This window comes from Camelus dromedarius, chromosome 1 (assembly GCF_036321535.1).
Source record: "Camelus dromedarius isolate mCamDro1 chromosome 1, mCamDro1.pat, whole genome shotgun sequence".
Lineage (NCBI taxonomy): Eukaryota > Metazoa > Chordata > Mammalia > Artiodactyla > Camelidae > Camelus > Camelus dromedarius.
Genome location: NC_087436.1, coordinates 117,079,027 through 117,093,024, shown reverse-complemented (window position 1 = coordinate 117,093,024; position 13,998 = coordinate 117,079,027). Strand labels below are relative to the sequence as shown.

The 13,998-nt window shown below is 57.3% G+C and overlaps 1 protein-coding gene across 1 annotated transcript in view; it reads right to left on the bottom strand.

Moving 5' to 3' along the window:
• Positions 1-13,731, bottom strand: part of WDR1 (WD repeat domain 1) — a 40,922-nt gene extending 27,191 nt beyond the window's left edge. The window contains exons 1-3 of the mRNA XM_064488090.1: positions 13,573-13,731; positions 12,997-13,118; positions 2,191-2,281 (exon numbers count right to left, since the gene is read on the bottom strand). Of these exons, the coding sequence (XP_064344160.1) occupies positions 2,191-2,281; positions 12,997-13,118; positions 13,573-13,588 (229 nt within the window). The 5' untranslated portion in view covers positions 13,589-13,731. The remainder of the gene's footprint in view (positions 1-2,190; positions 2,282-12,996; positions 13,119-13,572) is intronic.
• Positions 13,732-13,998: the final 267 nt, after the last annotated feature.

The window sequence follows — 13,998 nt, the reverse complement described above, 5'->3', positions numbered from 1 at the left end:
CCACTGTGCAACCTGGGTGTGCTGCTGCCCGAGGGCCACCTGGGAACCACTGCTTGGGTGCCCAGGGGGCTGAGCGTGGCGCATGGCAGCTGCCAGCACCAAATTATCAGAGGAAGATGCCCTAGAAAGGGAAATTGGGCCTTAAGTGGCTCTGCCCTGAGAACCATCACACAGGACAGAGGGCCCCCAAGGGCAGAGACTGCTGTCTTGTTCTGGGCTGGGGTCCAGCCCCAGGTGCGGGTTCCTCACACAGCCCTTCTGGAAGGTTTGCTCATTCAGCAGAATGTAGACCAGCGAGACTCAGAGGGATCTAAGGAGCCCGCAGAGGGCTGGAACCCTGTCTGGGAGTGAGGGCAGGCTTCCCGAGGTCCTCAGGACCCCTACACCGGGCACATCAGGTGCCAGGTACCCCACTTAGCCGGAGGGCACAGCACCTTCTCAGCCTCGCTCCTCCTCTATGCACTACACTATTTTTATTTTTAGCCCGGGGCCCAGATCTCTGCAGGAAATGTTTTGTGTCTTTGCTCGATTCAAAGCACCAGCATGCTAGAAACATAAAGCACATCGCCCAAGAAGACCTGTACCAAACTCCGAGTTCCTGCTCCACATCGGTGCTCGTACGAGCGGCCAGGAAGGTCAGACCGAGTCTCCTCGTGCGTGCACCGCCCTCTGCGGCGGTCTCTGCGCCGGCGGGCCTCACTGCTTCCCGTCTGGTTAAACGTCCCTCCCGGGGCCCAGAGGGCAGGCCTGGGCTTGCGGGTGACTCAGCAGCTGGGCTGTGGCCCCAAGCGCCAGGCGGGGATGCTATGCCAACCACATTTCTCCCTAAGACACAGTTTTCAGAGGCACCAGGGCCAAATCACGGGGCTTTAAATGAAGAGGCATTTTGCTGGCAAGCAGGGCTAGCAGGGGTTGGGGGGGGGGGGAAATCACAGGGCTCAAGTAAATCATAAGATATAAATAAATTAGAGCAAGTTTTACAGAAGTTGTCAGAGTAGGTTTAAACACAAAAATCATTAAGTGCCCACTAGGTGCCAGCTCCTGGCCGAGCCCTTCACACACAACCCAGGGCGGCCGGCGTCAGGCTCAGCCAGCACACCTGTCGTCCTGGTGTGTCTGGGCGTTCAGTGACCCGCCATGGTGCCCTGCAGTGCCCACCCATGCAAGGGCTGCCCCAAGGATCTTACGTGCATTGCCGCACTGGGTCCTCCCCAACCGACCTGGTAGCTACTAGCAGGCCCAGTTTACAGAAGAGAAAATGAAGGCCCAGGGAGGTGAGTTCTTTGAGGAAGGCTACACAGCTGGTAAGGGGCAGGCAGCGAAGAAAGTGTAGACAAATGGCCACCAGTGTGTATGATCCCGGCCGTCCCTCACTGGCCACTTAGTTCCTCCAGCAACGTGCTCATTTCTGTCGCCGACAAAGCCCACGTCAGCTCATCCACCTGGCCCTTCCTGGGGCCTGAGCCCAGGCTGGAGGCTGAGTGTGAGCGAATGAACGAGTAACGAATGAATGAATGCGGGTCATGGGTTCAGCCACTCTAATGTCTGTGTCTCCCTCTCTCATCTGTAAACAGTAAAAGAGCAACCTCCAAGGATTAGGAGAATAAAGTATCCTGCAACGTGGAGACCTCAATGTCTCTCTCTTACCCGGCCTCCCACGGGGCCACACAAAAGCCCGGCTGGAGGCAGCACAGGCCCAGACCACAAACAGAGCAGGACGCTTGCCTGAGGCCAGCGTTTTGCTCAACACAGGGAAAGGAGCAGCAAATAAAGGTGACGCAAGACAAAGCCACAGGTCAGAAGTGCGCGCACATGCACACACACACACACACACACACACACACACACACACACAGTGGGCTCAACTACATCATGATACAGCCACCCAGAGGCCTCCGGCCAACCTCATGTGAGCATTTCTGGTGACCTCCCAGTCGGAACCAGCTGGAATACTGCCAACTGCAAAGTTCTGGAAAGGGACTTTTTGGTGGCTTATACTTTCCTTGTCCCCAAGTGAAGCTAACCACACTGGTTCCACCCGTCGGCCCTGCCCCCACCCTCCTTGACTCACTTCCCTCTTCCTCCCTCCTCTTCCCCTTCCCCTCCCAGGCCAGGCGCCCAGCTTGGTCCCAGGACTAGGGGCGGGGGCCACACCACATGCACCCAGGAGCCACGCACGCAGACAGGTACCTCCAGAGGCGATGTAGAATCCGCTGGGCGCGTACTTGGCCACCACCACCTGATGGGCGTGCTCGGTGTAGATGTCAGCGATGGCCGGGTTCTGCAGGGAGGAGACCCCGAATGAACACAAGGGACACAGAAGCAGTCACACTGCTGTCCGTTCTCCTGGATTCACGGATTTGGGTGGGAAAATCACACACACACACCACATACACCCTGAAATCAAAACCTCCATAAAGAAAACCCCAGAAGAACACTTACCTGCTGCACACCTACCCTTCTCTGCGTGATAGAATTCTAGGTAACTTTAATGCTTTCTCTTTAGTCTATGATTATAAAATCCAAACAGATTTTCTTTCCTTTGTTTTTCTGTACTTGCCAGAGTACAAATAGGTATTCGTGAAACATACAAAGGAAATAAAAGTTTCATTGGAAAAAAAATTTTGACTCTGATTTTCTCCTACTTGTGAGAAGCTGCCCGTTGCTGCCACATTCTCAGCGTCAGCTGTTCTCCAGCCCCCACCAAAGCGGGTCTCCCTGTTCAGCCCCGGGCTGCCAGGCAGCGTATGACCCGAACCAGAGCCTCTGGCTCGGAGGTGCAGGAACAGGGCTGAGCAGGCAGCCGGGAGCTGCTCCTTGTCAAAATCGCGTTTGGGAAACTATCTTTCAGAGCACAAATCCAAGGCTGGCTGGGCTCTGCAGCAAAAGTGGGGCCAACGTCTGGGACCAGGAGCATCCTTAACACTCAGCAGTGAGGTTTTAACGTGTAATTTACTCAAATTACAAGTCAGGGTGCTCCCCCGACCCCCTACACACACAACCCAGTGCAAACCACTTGCTGAGAGCCTCTCCACGTCTCCACAGCCAAGCCTTCTGTTGGGAGGGAAGAAAGACCCAGCCATCTAATCCCTGATATCTGCTGGCAGCTCTCTATCCAGCAAGTGCTCTCGCCGGAGGCAGCGGACACAGTAGGTCCCTGCCCGCACTCTACCAGCCACCCTCAGGATCCCCTGCCCCTCTCCTTGAACCCCTGTACTCTTCGCAGCCTCCCAGCCTCAGGATCCCCTATCCCACCAGACTGAGCCCAGAGAGGCACGCCACCCTCCTGCTGCTCCTGCAGGCCCGTGTGTCCATAATACTGTGCCCTCGCACACCTCCCCCCACCTGCTCACGCTGGCCAATCTGGCCTGGAGCCCTCTGCCTGAAGCCTCCTGTGCCGGCCACTTCTCTCCCCTATGCTTCCAAAACATTCACCACGTCCCTACTGACCCTTGTGTCCCTCTCCTCCAGCTTTTCTTTGACCTGCTCCATGTGCCTTTATCTCTTTATCTATCACAGCACTTGGCAAAAAACAGGTGCTCAATAAATGCTATCTTGGAGAAAAAAGGTTTAGAGTCCTTTTACCCCTAGGACTTAACACTCAGCATCACGTGATATAGGAGGCACTTAATATATGGGGTTTGTCAATTAATCTGTCTCAGAATAAACATTTGCTAATGAAATTAGAAACACAAGCACCCAATATGTTCTGAATGACAAAGAAGCACATGAAAAGGCACTCAATGTCATCAGCCCTCTGGAAAACGCAAATCAGAACTCAATGGGAAACCTACATATACCCACTAAAGTCAATAAAATTAAGACACTGCCGTCACCAAACATTGGTGAGGACGGGGCGGGGGTGGGGTGAGGTCTAGAGTTCTCATACGTTGCTGGTGGGAATGCAAAATGATCCAGCCGGAAAGGTTTGGCTGGTTATTTATAAAGTCAACACTATGTCTAGACAAGAGCCCAGCAACCCCACTGCTCGGTGTTTGTCCAAGAGAAATAAACACACATGTCCATAAAAAGACACGTGCAGGAAGGGTCACAACAGCCCCAACGTATTCAAATTCAAACAGTCCTTCGTACTCGAATGTTCTCACATACACAACTTCCCTCACAAAGAAGCTGCCAAAAGTGGTCTGTGATCAGGCCACCACCACCAAGGTCCTTGCTCAGCCCGACCAAGGGCTCCACCCTGGGTGCAGAGCTGGGCACTGCCTTTAAAGGGTGGGCTCCCCAGGACCCTGGGTGGGGGTTTAGGGCGGGGGGATGACCGAAGATGAGTCAGCCGCAGCCCTGGGAGAAGGTTCTGCCCTTAAAAATCCTTCCCCTAAATGGTCAGGGTGGGTGAAACCCCAGGGTGGTCCCCAGCTGGCTTGGCACTGGAATCCTGGTCTGGAGGAGACAGTGCTCTGTCCGGATCCCCAGTACAACTGGGGGCAAGTTTTCCAGGCTGAACACAATGAAAACAACGCACTCGAGTCAGCAGCAACCTCCCCCCGCTGCTCTGCACACAAGGACGCTGCTACTTGAGCCAGAAATGCCGCCTCCCTGTCCCCAATGTGTCCTGCTGCAGGCCAAGCTCATCCCAGACCAGCCGGGTCCAGACGGCACTGGACTCAGACCCTCACAAGGGGCGATCACTCTCCCATCCGGAGACTCACCCCTACCTCCTTTCTCGAGGGAGGAGAACAGGATTGGCAGGGAGCAGTTTACTGGGGGAAATGCTTGGGAACAGCATAATGAGACAGAGAGGGAAGGAAGCCAGCTTAGGGAGTAGCAGGGAGCAGAGGGGGCACCTTCAGAACTGCGCTGGGGTGTCTTTCTGAGGGTTGGAGGCAGGGGCACCCCTCCCCTGGGATTTCCTTCCTACACTGCCGCTATCAAGGGACAAGAGACTTCAGGCAGAAACCAGGAGGAAGCCCTGGCATCTGAGGCCTGTGGGTGCCTAGTGGACGTGGGCAGAGGCTGACAGAGCCGGATAAAATCTCCTGTAGTCTTGACCAAGACCCCAGGCCAGTCCCAGCCCTGCCCATCAGCCTGTGTCCCAGGCCCATTCCTACCTCATCTTCCCACCCTGGGCAGATTCCATCCAGGTCCTCCTGTCCCTCCTGGGACTGTGACACTATTGTTTTAACTGATCTCTCTGCTGTCCACCAATCTACCAGTCTCTCTGTCCCAACTCTGATCAGGTCCTTCGGGGGCTGGTTCAGGGCCCTGGAGTGCAGGTACCTGGGCCCAAACGTTCCCACCTCCCCCGCTAGTGCATGGGCGGGGGCCTCCACAGACTAGCAAACTCAGCCATCTGCCCCACACCTTCTGGCTCTCTGCCCTGCCCCTGAGGAGACTCGCGACCACGCAGAAGGGAGAGTCACTTGAGCCCCACAAGGCTCTTTCACATTCCTTTGTCCCCTCAGGCTCAGGCACAGAGGTGGGGTCAGAGGTCACAACAGCGCTCTCCAGGGATGGTTAAGGGATGGCCCAGGTCACAGGGTATGGCAGCTTGCCACAGCAGGCCCGGCCCACTGTGAACTCAACGGACACGTCAGGGGTCGGGCAGGGGGCTGACCGGTGAAGCTGTGGGACCCAGCATGGACGGAGGCGTCCATGCTCTCCTGGAGCTGCGGAAGGTCCCCTGCCGCCTCCAGGGAAGGCCCTGGGTTTCCTCCAGCCTCCACCTTCTGGGAGGATTAGGTTTCTAGGGCACCGGCTTTCCAGACACACCCAGTTCCTGAAAGCAGGCACTGGTAGCTGGACCTGAGGCGTGAACACAGTTTGCAGGGCCCTCTGTCCACTGGCGACCTGGGCCCAACTCGAGTGAGTGAGAGTCACCGGCTGCCAAGCCACCCCAGTGTCTGCGCTTCCAGAGCAGGTCTGAGCCCGGAGGCTCCCCCGACCACGGTGCCTCAGGGGATGCCGAGGACCTCGGTCCCTCCACTCCTGCACCTACTCCTGGCTGGCCCGCGGATCCAGCAGTGAACCAACGACTCCATGCAATGGCGACAGACCACCAACGCAGGAACGGTGGGGACCGCCCTGCTCAGCCTTCAAGGCTCCTTTCCACCCAGAGGAATGTGGCCCTAACCTACAGTCCATTTCTCATCACGCCCTCGTCCCTCCTCCATCAAAGTACAATGTTGTGACATTCCTCCCTTTATCTGCCTCAGTCTGGAACACTTTCCCTACCTCTGGGTCACAGATAACCTTCTAATTATCTTTCAACACTCAGGCAAAGTCTGCCTCCTCCAAAAAGCCTTCCCTGATGCTCCCAGATGGAAATGAACTCTCCCAGCCCACTGCCCTTATTACTTTCGATCCTGTGCTGCAAGTCATTCTTACACCCACAAAGCCTCTCAGTAAGCAGGCCCCGTGGAGGGCAGGGCCCAGGCTGATTCGCCTCTGCAGCCTACAAATATCCCAAAAGACAGGCGCATGTCAGACCCTGAGGGCCACAACACTCAGACAGCCTAGTGGACCCTTTAGTTGATTCTCTTTGAAACCTCAAAACGCCCCCTGAAAGAAGGTAACCTCAGGACCCCATTTTACAGGCAAAGAAGTTGGGCAGAGACACAGGCTGACGTGCTGAAGGTCCCCAGACTGGTAAGTGGTGGGGCTGGGACCTGAACTCAGCTGAGAACCTTCACTCCTCTTGCTTTTACTCACCCACAGTGGGTACCACTGGCAGCCTTACCTCAGGGAATAGAGGGCGGCACCAGCCACAGCTACCACCTGGGAACCGTGTGGAAAGGGCCGAGTGGTTCAGCAGCAGCGCCAGGCGGCTGCGCCCAGAACGGCTTCCCTTCTGCCCCCAGCTCAGCACTCCCCACCGCCCCCCACCAACGAAGCAAACCCAGCCCTAAAACAGGGGACCGCGAGGGTTCCCCATGGGACACCCACTGGACACAGGACGCTGCCACCTCCCTCCCTGTCTCCCCTTTCTCTGCCTGCCCAGGGCTGACCAAGGCCTTCTGAGCAGGCATGAGGGGAGACTTTGGGGGCGACTGCCTAGGTTCGGATCACAGCACCCCCTGGGACTTCAGTGTCCTTATGCCTAAACAGAGATAGTAGCCACTCAACAGGGCAGTCGTGAGGACCAAGGCAGAACGTGCACCGTCAGGTACCAGGCGACCCTCCATGGACACCTGTGAACTAACCCGGGTAATAGTATCATTCTCCCCACCCCACAGCTGTGGACACTGAACTGGCCAAGTGCTCGGCCACTGCCCGACACAAAATGTGCTCCACAAAAACCAGGTATGATGCTAGGGGCTGCGTGCTGGGCAGGAACCGGCCGGTGTTCCGGGAGCAGGCCTGGGACACCTATGCTGAGAGGTGCACATCGAGTCTGTGGTAGAGGGGCCGCACTTTTCTAGGAAGACCCTGCACAGCAGAGATGAGACCTGTGTTGGAAGCTACAAGCAAGCCGACCGAAGCTGGGGTGCAGGTCCATGCGGGGCATCAGCACCTTGGCCAGGGAGATGTCACCACTGAGACTTCGGAGAAGAGGAGGAAAGGGCCCTTTCAACTTCAGGGTCTCCTCGCCAACTGTGGTGAGGCCCATTAGGGGATGGGGTGGGGATCTGGGTGAGCAGGGTCAACTGCTACAGCGCAACCAGGAACAGGACCACCTCTTCACTGGCCTCATGAGGCTGCAATCTTTTTTTTCACTTCAAAGGTGGCTTTTATATCCCTCCCCCAGGAGGGTAAGAAATGTACCAAGATGACCCCGAGCATCCATAACAGTGCTTAGAGAACACAAGTTAAACTTCTTCCAACCTCCATGCACGTGTTCCCTGTCTAGACTCTCCCCATCTCTGCTGTCTCAATTGCCTTCCTGGAGAACTCTTACTCACCCTCCAAAACCCAATTCAAAAGTGCCCTTTCTCCAGAAGCCTTCCCTGCAGCTCTGTGTCACAGCTGATCCTTCCACCTTGTTCCTAAATCACCCAGGACATTCCTAAGTGCTTAACTGAGTGCATTAGAACATTACCTACCAGCGTTCTGCAGTTGGTACTACCGACACTTTGGGCTGGATAACGCTTTGCTGGAGGACAGCCCTGAACACTGTAGGATGTTTGGCAACATCCCTGGCCTCTACCCACTAGATACCAGTAGCACAAAAACATCTGCAGACATTGCCAACTATCTCAGTGGGGTGGGGGAGGGGAGGGGAGGGACTGCCTCACTAGATCTCATCTTGGGGGCCGTGCCCGTGGGCAGGGCCCGGCAGGATGGGGAATGTATGTGTGAAACATTGAGAACCAAGGGTGCCAGGTGACGACGTGGGCATCCTTGAGCAGCTTCCTAACTGGTCTCCCTGCCTCACACCTTCCACACCCCCTCTCTACTGACCTGACCTCACTGTGCATCTGCTCAACATTTTCCTGGTGCTGGTGGCCTCAGGGCAGGGCTGGGCTGTTCCAGGGCTGCCTGACCCCCAGCACCAGGGCCCCCCACCCTCTCCTGCCTGCACATCACTCCCCCAACCCCAGTACTCAGGCCACGAAACTCCACAACCTGTGTGGGACCCTCTCGCTGCCCCTGCTCTACCTGACTGGTCCCTTCCAAGGCCCCAGCTCCTCAGACCACCCCCCCCCCCCCACCGCGTGAGGATGCCTCACGGCCCGTCTCCTCCTCTCAGCATCAGTCCCATTTGCTGAGTGTCGGTTGCCCTGCAAGACTGTCTTGGTGAGGACAGGCTTTTGTCAAGATGTCTCTGGAACCTGGCGTAGGCTTCGCTACAAAGCAGATGCTTGATAAATACTTATAACAAGATTAACTCGGGCTCAAACACAGGAGGGGGAGAAGGGAGGTGGGAGAGAAATGACAAGTGCCTGCCTGGAGCCCGCGGACACTCAGGGAGCACCACCATGACAGCTAAAGCACCAGAGGGTCACTGGCCCCAGAACCAGTGAGGCCCGTGCCCACCACTCAGGCCCCACACAGCTTGCGGGGTCTTCTTGGAGCCTCAGCTTCCTCACTTGTTAAAGGTCAGACCACAGGCCCTCAGCTGTCTCCTGGCCCTTGACCCCACATGTGTGCTGCCTGGGCCTTAATCAAACATGCCACTTCCTTCTGTCACCCTGGGGCCCGTTTCACTCCCGCCCAGGGCGGCAGGCTCTGCGCAGGTGGGGCCGGTGCGTCTGCCCTGGGCCTGTGGCAGGGACTTGGAGGCATGTGCAATGGGACAGAAGGGAAGAGGTCAGTCCTTCTCCAGCCATCTGTCCCTTCATGTACACACCCCTGCCCCCACCTGTAGGGGAGGCACAGGTTGTCCTTCTGCCCATGACAGGCAGATCATTCCACATGAAACTCAGTGCTCAAGTTCAACATCCCCCAACATGGTCGATACCTTGTTCAAGGAGACAAGCCCACTGTGCTGAGCTTGGAAGCAGCAACGTCTAACTGCTGCAAACACTGGGCTCTGAATTTAACTTCAGATGTAGCATTTTTTTTTTCAAATATACATATATTTTAGTTCTGGAATCTAGAGACTGAGTATTTTAAAAAGCAACTCCAAACTTGCCCTTGCAGCAAATCTGCTGGCTGCTTCTGGCAGCTTGGAGGGGCCTCTGGTAGGAGAATTATTTACCAAAGCTATTCTCCGGGGAAGTGGTCCTGGGCAGTTTAGAACGAGAGGCTCCTCCACAGCGACTGGGAGGAACCTTCCCAGACTTGGGGGTGGGTGGCGCCAGGGGCGATGCGGGCCTCAAGGGAAGACTGTATCAGGTTCCTTCCTTCTGGAACACCTTTCTGGTCAGCCACATCACTGCATGCTTTTAACTCTGGAGAGAATTTCCTCTCCAAGGTGGGGCAATCTTTCTTCTTTTTTCTATAAGCTTAAGAACTGCTGTACTGCTGGGTTCGCAAAACAACTTTTAAGGCAACAAAACAAATGACAGCGGTGGCTCCAAATGGGAAGTCAGTAAGGGTCTGATACCTGCTTGGTGTGAAAAAAGGTGACTGCCACAAAACTTAAGTCCAGCAGCCTGACCTGGGCCCAGCCTTTTTTACTTCCACACAGTAAAAGCTTCAGTGGCTGCTCACTGTCTCCACCGCACAGCCCAGCTTTCAAGGCCTTTCAATCAACAAATGACTTACTGAGCAACTACTTGGTGCCAGGCACCGCGCTAGGTCAGGATGTAGCAGGTCAGGTAGCAGGTGGCTGCTCTGCTCGCTGGCCAGCTCCCCGTGTGCCGTGGGCACCGAGGGGCAGGGAAAGCCAGGATGGGGTGCTGTTTAGTAGGGGCCACAGCCACACGGAGACGTCTAAACAGAAACCTAAAGGAAAAGGGGAGTGAGCCATGCAGCTACTTGAGGAAAGAATATAGAGCAAAGGCCACAGCAAAGCCCTTGTCCCGAGACCGACATGCGGCGTGTTCCAGGGAGAGCTCGGACACCCGGGAACCCGGAGCCGGTGGCGGGGGGGGGGGGGGGGGGGCGTTGAGGTCAGATCGGAGGTGCGCGGCTGGACGGCGAGGCCCTCTCAGCCTTGGTCAGGGAGAGCAGAGGAGCGCCCCAATCTCGTATTTTCTGTAACAGCAGACTGGAGGAGAGCCAGGGTGGAAGCAGGGACACTTGTTTGGCTTTTCGCTTTTGCAAACCAGGTGAGGACAGTGGCTTGGATGAGGGTGAAAGCGGAAGCAGTAGTGAAGCCCTGCGAGATTCTGAAGCCCTTTGCAGACTCACCAGGATTCACCGAAGAACTAAGTGAGGCACGGGAAGAGCAGGGGGACCAGTGAGAAGTCCAAGGTTGGGGCTCCGAACAGCTCAAGGCATGGTGTTGCCATTAGGGGGAAGGACATGGGGGGAAACCCAGATGTGGCCTGGGCATGCTGAGAACGAACTGCCAATCAGATATCTGTTGGACACGCCTCCACCTGGTCCCAACCTCCCTTTCCTGTCTCTCCCCACTCCCTGAACCTGTATTCCAACCAGACTGTATTCCTTCCTATTTCCGGAATGTTCATGAGGACTCACGTCTTTTTCCCAGGGGCACTGTGCCCTAATAAACATTGCACCCACCTTTACTCAAGCACCAAGGGTTCACCCACAACTGACAAAAGCCTAAATGCCTGACGTGTGCCTAGAGCGGGGAGGGAGGAACAATTAGTAGCACCTTGATGCTGCCCTGGCCCGGCAGGAACTTACAAACAGATGGGAGAGAAAGCAGATGTGCCCTGGAAAGAGAAGGGTAAACTCTGGGGTACTGATAATGAAAAGCTCAGAAGGACCAGAGAGGGTTCCCCAAGTCAGGGAGTGCCTCCGGCAAAGAGGGTGCTTGTCAGTGGCTGCAGACAGCTTCTCCTTTGGAAACAGCTCCAGTTACTGGCTGTCTTTGTCTCGCTGGGCCTGACCCCTCTTCCATGCAACACGCCCACTGCAGGGGTCAAAGGGGATGCTGCAGGTAAGGGCCTTTCGTGATACTAGACACACAGCAGGTCTTCATGTGAGGCCTCTGGTCTGGAAGCAAGCGCAGCCGGCCGCGACGTGTGTGCGCCTTGTGAGGGGCAATCCCACGTGCTCCCTCCACTGCCCCGTGTCCCCGAGGCCGCACGTGCCCACTGTATTTGACAGACTACTAGTGAGTCTCTGCCTGGGGCCCTCACAACTTTTATTTCCTCAGTATCTCAGCACCTCCCTGGAGACCTCCAGATCTTTACTATCTATGTCCCTGGCGATGTTCCCCCTGTTCTGCGGGAGGCAGGACCAGCTTTCTAGGAATCCGTGTCTAGCAGAGGAGCTGTTAGCACCTTCAAAGCAGTCACACTCACCCACCCCCTCAAGTGAGGTGCCGGGCAATCCTGGGAAGGGCAGAAACTGCCACGTGGAGCTCCGTCTTCCTGCAGAGGGACGACAGTGGCTGGCTGGCTTCACCAGAGATGGGGGCAGAGCCAGCACACGCAGAACACAGAGCCTTCTCCTCTCACAGGCAAGGAAACTAAGGGGCCCTTCACTCCCTCAGCCAGCTCTGAGGTTCCTGAGAGCAAAAACGTCTCAGAAGCAACAATCCCAGTCCCCCAAAGGTAATAACGCACAACACACGTGGATTTAAGTTGACATCCCCGGGGAGCGTCGCCAGTCAAAATTATCCACCTACATACTTTGCACAAGGCTCAGTCTCAAGCTCAGAACCGCCCCCCACCCCTCCACACACCCTGAGTTGGGCATGTTGGTACCTCCGGCTTCCATTCTCCACTCCACCACTCAGGCTGGGGAAGGCAGAAGAAAGATTTCAGTGTGCAATCCCCGCAGCAGGGAGATTGACAGGCAGACTGGGTCATTTCAATAATTACAGGGAAGTGACAAAATTTTTGAGGATTTCCCAAGGAATGGGCTCTAGAAGCCTTCTCAGCCTGGGTACAGGATGCCTGAGCAAATATTCATGGGTATAAACGGGTTCCTGATTTTGCCCTGGGGCTCAGATCTGCAGGGGGATGATCAGGCTGGAGTGCAGAGGCCTGGGTGTGAGTCCGGGCTCTGCCACACCGAGACCTTGGATGTTAAATGATTAAACGTAAGTGCCATTTACCAAATAAGCGCTGGCTGTGTGCCAGGCATGCTGGGCTGCAGGGACGCATCTCACTCCGTGGGCCTTGGCAGCCAGGGTACGTGGGGGCAGTCACATGTCATTGCCTCCATTTTACAGATGAGGAAACTGGGGCTCAGAGACGCCCAAGTCACCAACCACCCCAAGGTCAAGCAGCCGCTGACCGGATCTGTCTGATCTCTCAAACTCAGAGCCCTATTCTCACCAACTGAACTAATGTGAGCCTCAGTTTCCCCACGGAAAGAGAATTGGGCCTGGATACATTTGAAACTCTCTTCCTGGGCTTCCGAGGTGTGGTCCCAAGGCTGAGGGGGTGTGGCGTCCTCTCCCCAGGCCGCTGGGCCGGAGGTGAGGGGGTGGAAGGGGAGGGAGAATAAACCACACTGCTGCGCCCAGGGAAGGAACAGTCGTCTGGTGGGGGGAAGGGGGTAGGTACTCACGTCGATGTTCCTTAGGATGACGCACTTTCCATTGGTGTAAAGAAAATTGTTGCCCTTGGGGTCACCGCCGATGATTTTGGAGACACCCCTCTCCACCTGGGGGAGGCTGGCGAACACCTTCTCTGCAGAGACACAAATGCAGCAGGGCATATGAGGGGCAACCCCTGCCTCGGCCCTCGCCAGGCTGAGGTCGGAAGGGAGGGAATGGGGGAAAGCAGAGGGGCCCTGGACCGGTCTTAGCCGGTCACCTGTTGCCTCCACCGGGAGGGGCGGCCGCCACTTTAAAGGAGCGCTGAGGACCGCGCGACTTCCTGGTCCGCGGTCCCCACCAGGCCGTTCAGGGATGCGGGGGCTCCGCCGGGCCCGGACTGCATCGCCAACTTTGGGGCGCCCCTCCGGCTGGGGATCTCCGCCCAGAGCTCCCGAGGGCGGCGGGGCGCTCACCGGCCGGCGCCGGCACCCCTCCCCCGCGCTCGGGGACCCCGCTGGGCCGCCCGCGCCCCGCGCCCGGCCGATGGCCGAGGGGGCAGTGCTGGGCGAGCGCCCACCCCGGGGGCACCGGGCCGCGGCACTTACTGATCTCGTACGGCATCCTTGCCCACTTGTTACCGCGCTGCGCTCGCCGAGAGCCTCCGGGGCCGCGCGCGCCGCGAATCAGACCTGGCCGAGGCCGAGCCGGGGACAGGGGCCGAAAGGCGGCGCCGGGCGTGCCGGACGCGGAGGGGGCGGTCCGAGGCCGGGTCTCCGAGGCCGGCTCGCGCCCTGCCCTGCGCGCTGCCGCTGCGGACGCGCCGAACCCGGAAGCGCGGCCCCGCGCGCGGCTCGCCCCCAGCTTTGACCATATATAGTCAAGCACTCAGCTCGGCGGCTGCGGCCCCGGTGAGCCTGCGCGGACCTGGTCGCGCCCCTCCCCCGCGCCCCACCCCCCCCGCGGGGCCCCGCCCAGAACGCCCCGCCTCCGGAAGTGACGCCACACACGGCCCTGTGAAAAAGGCGGCGCGG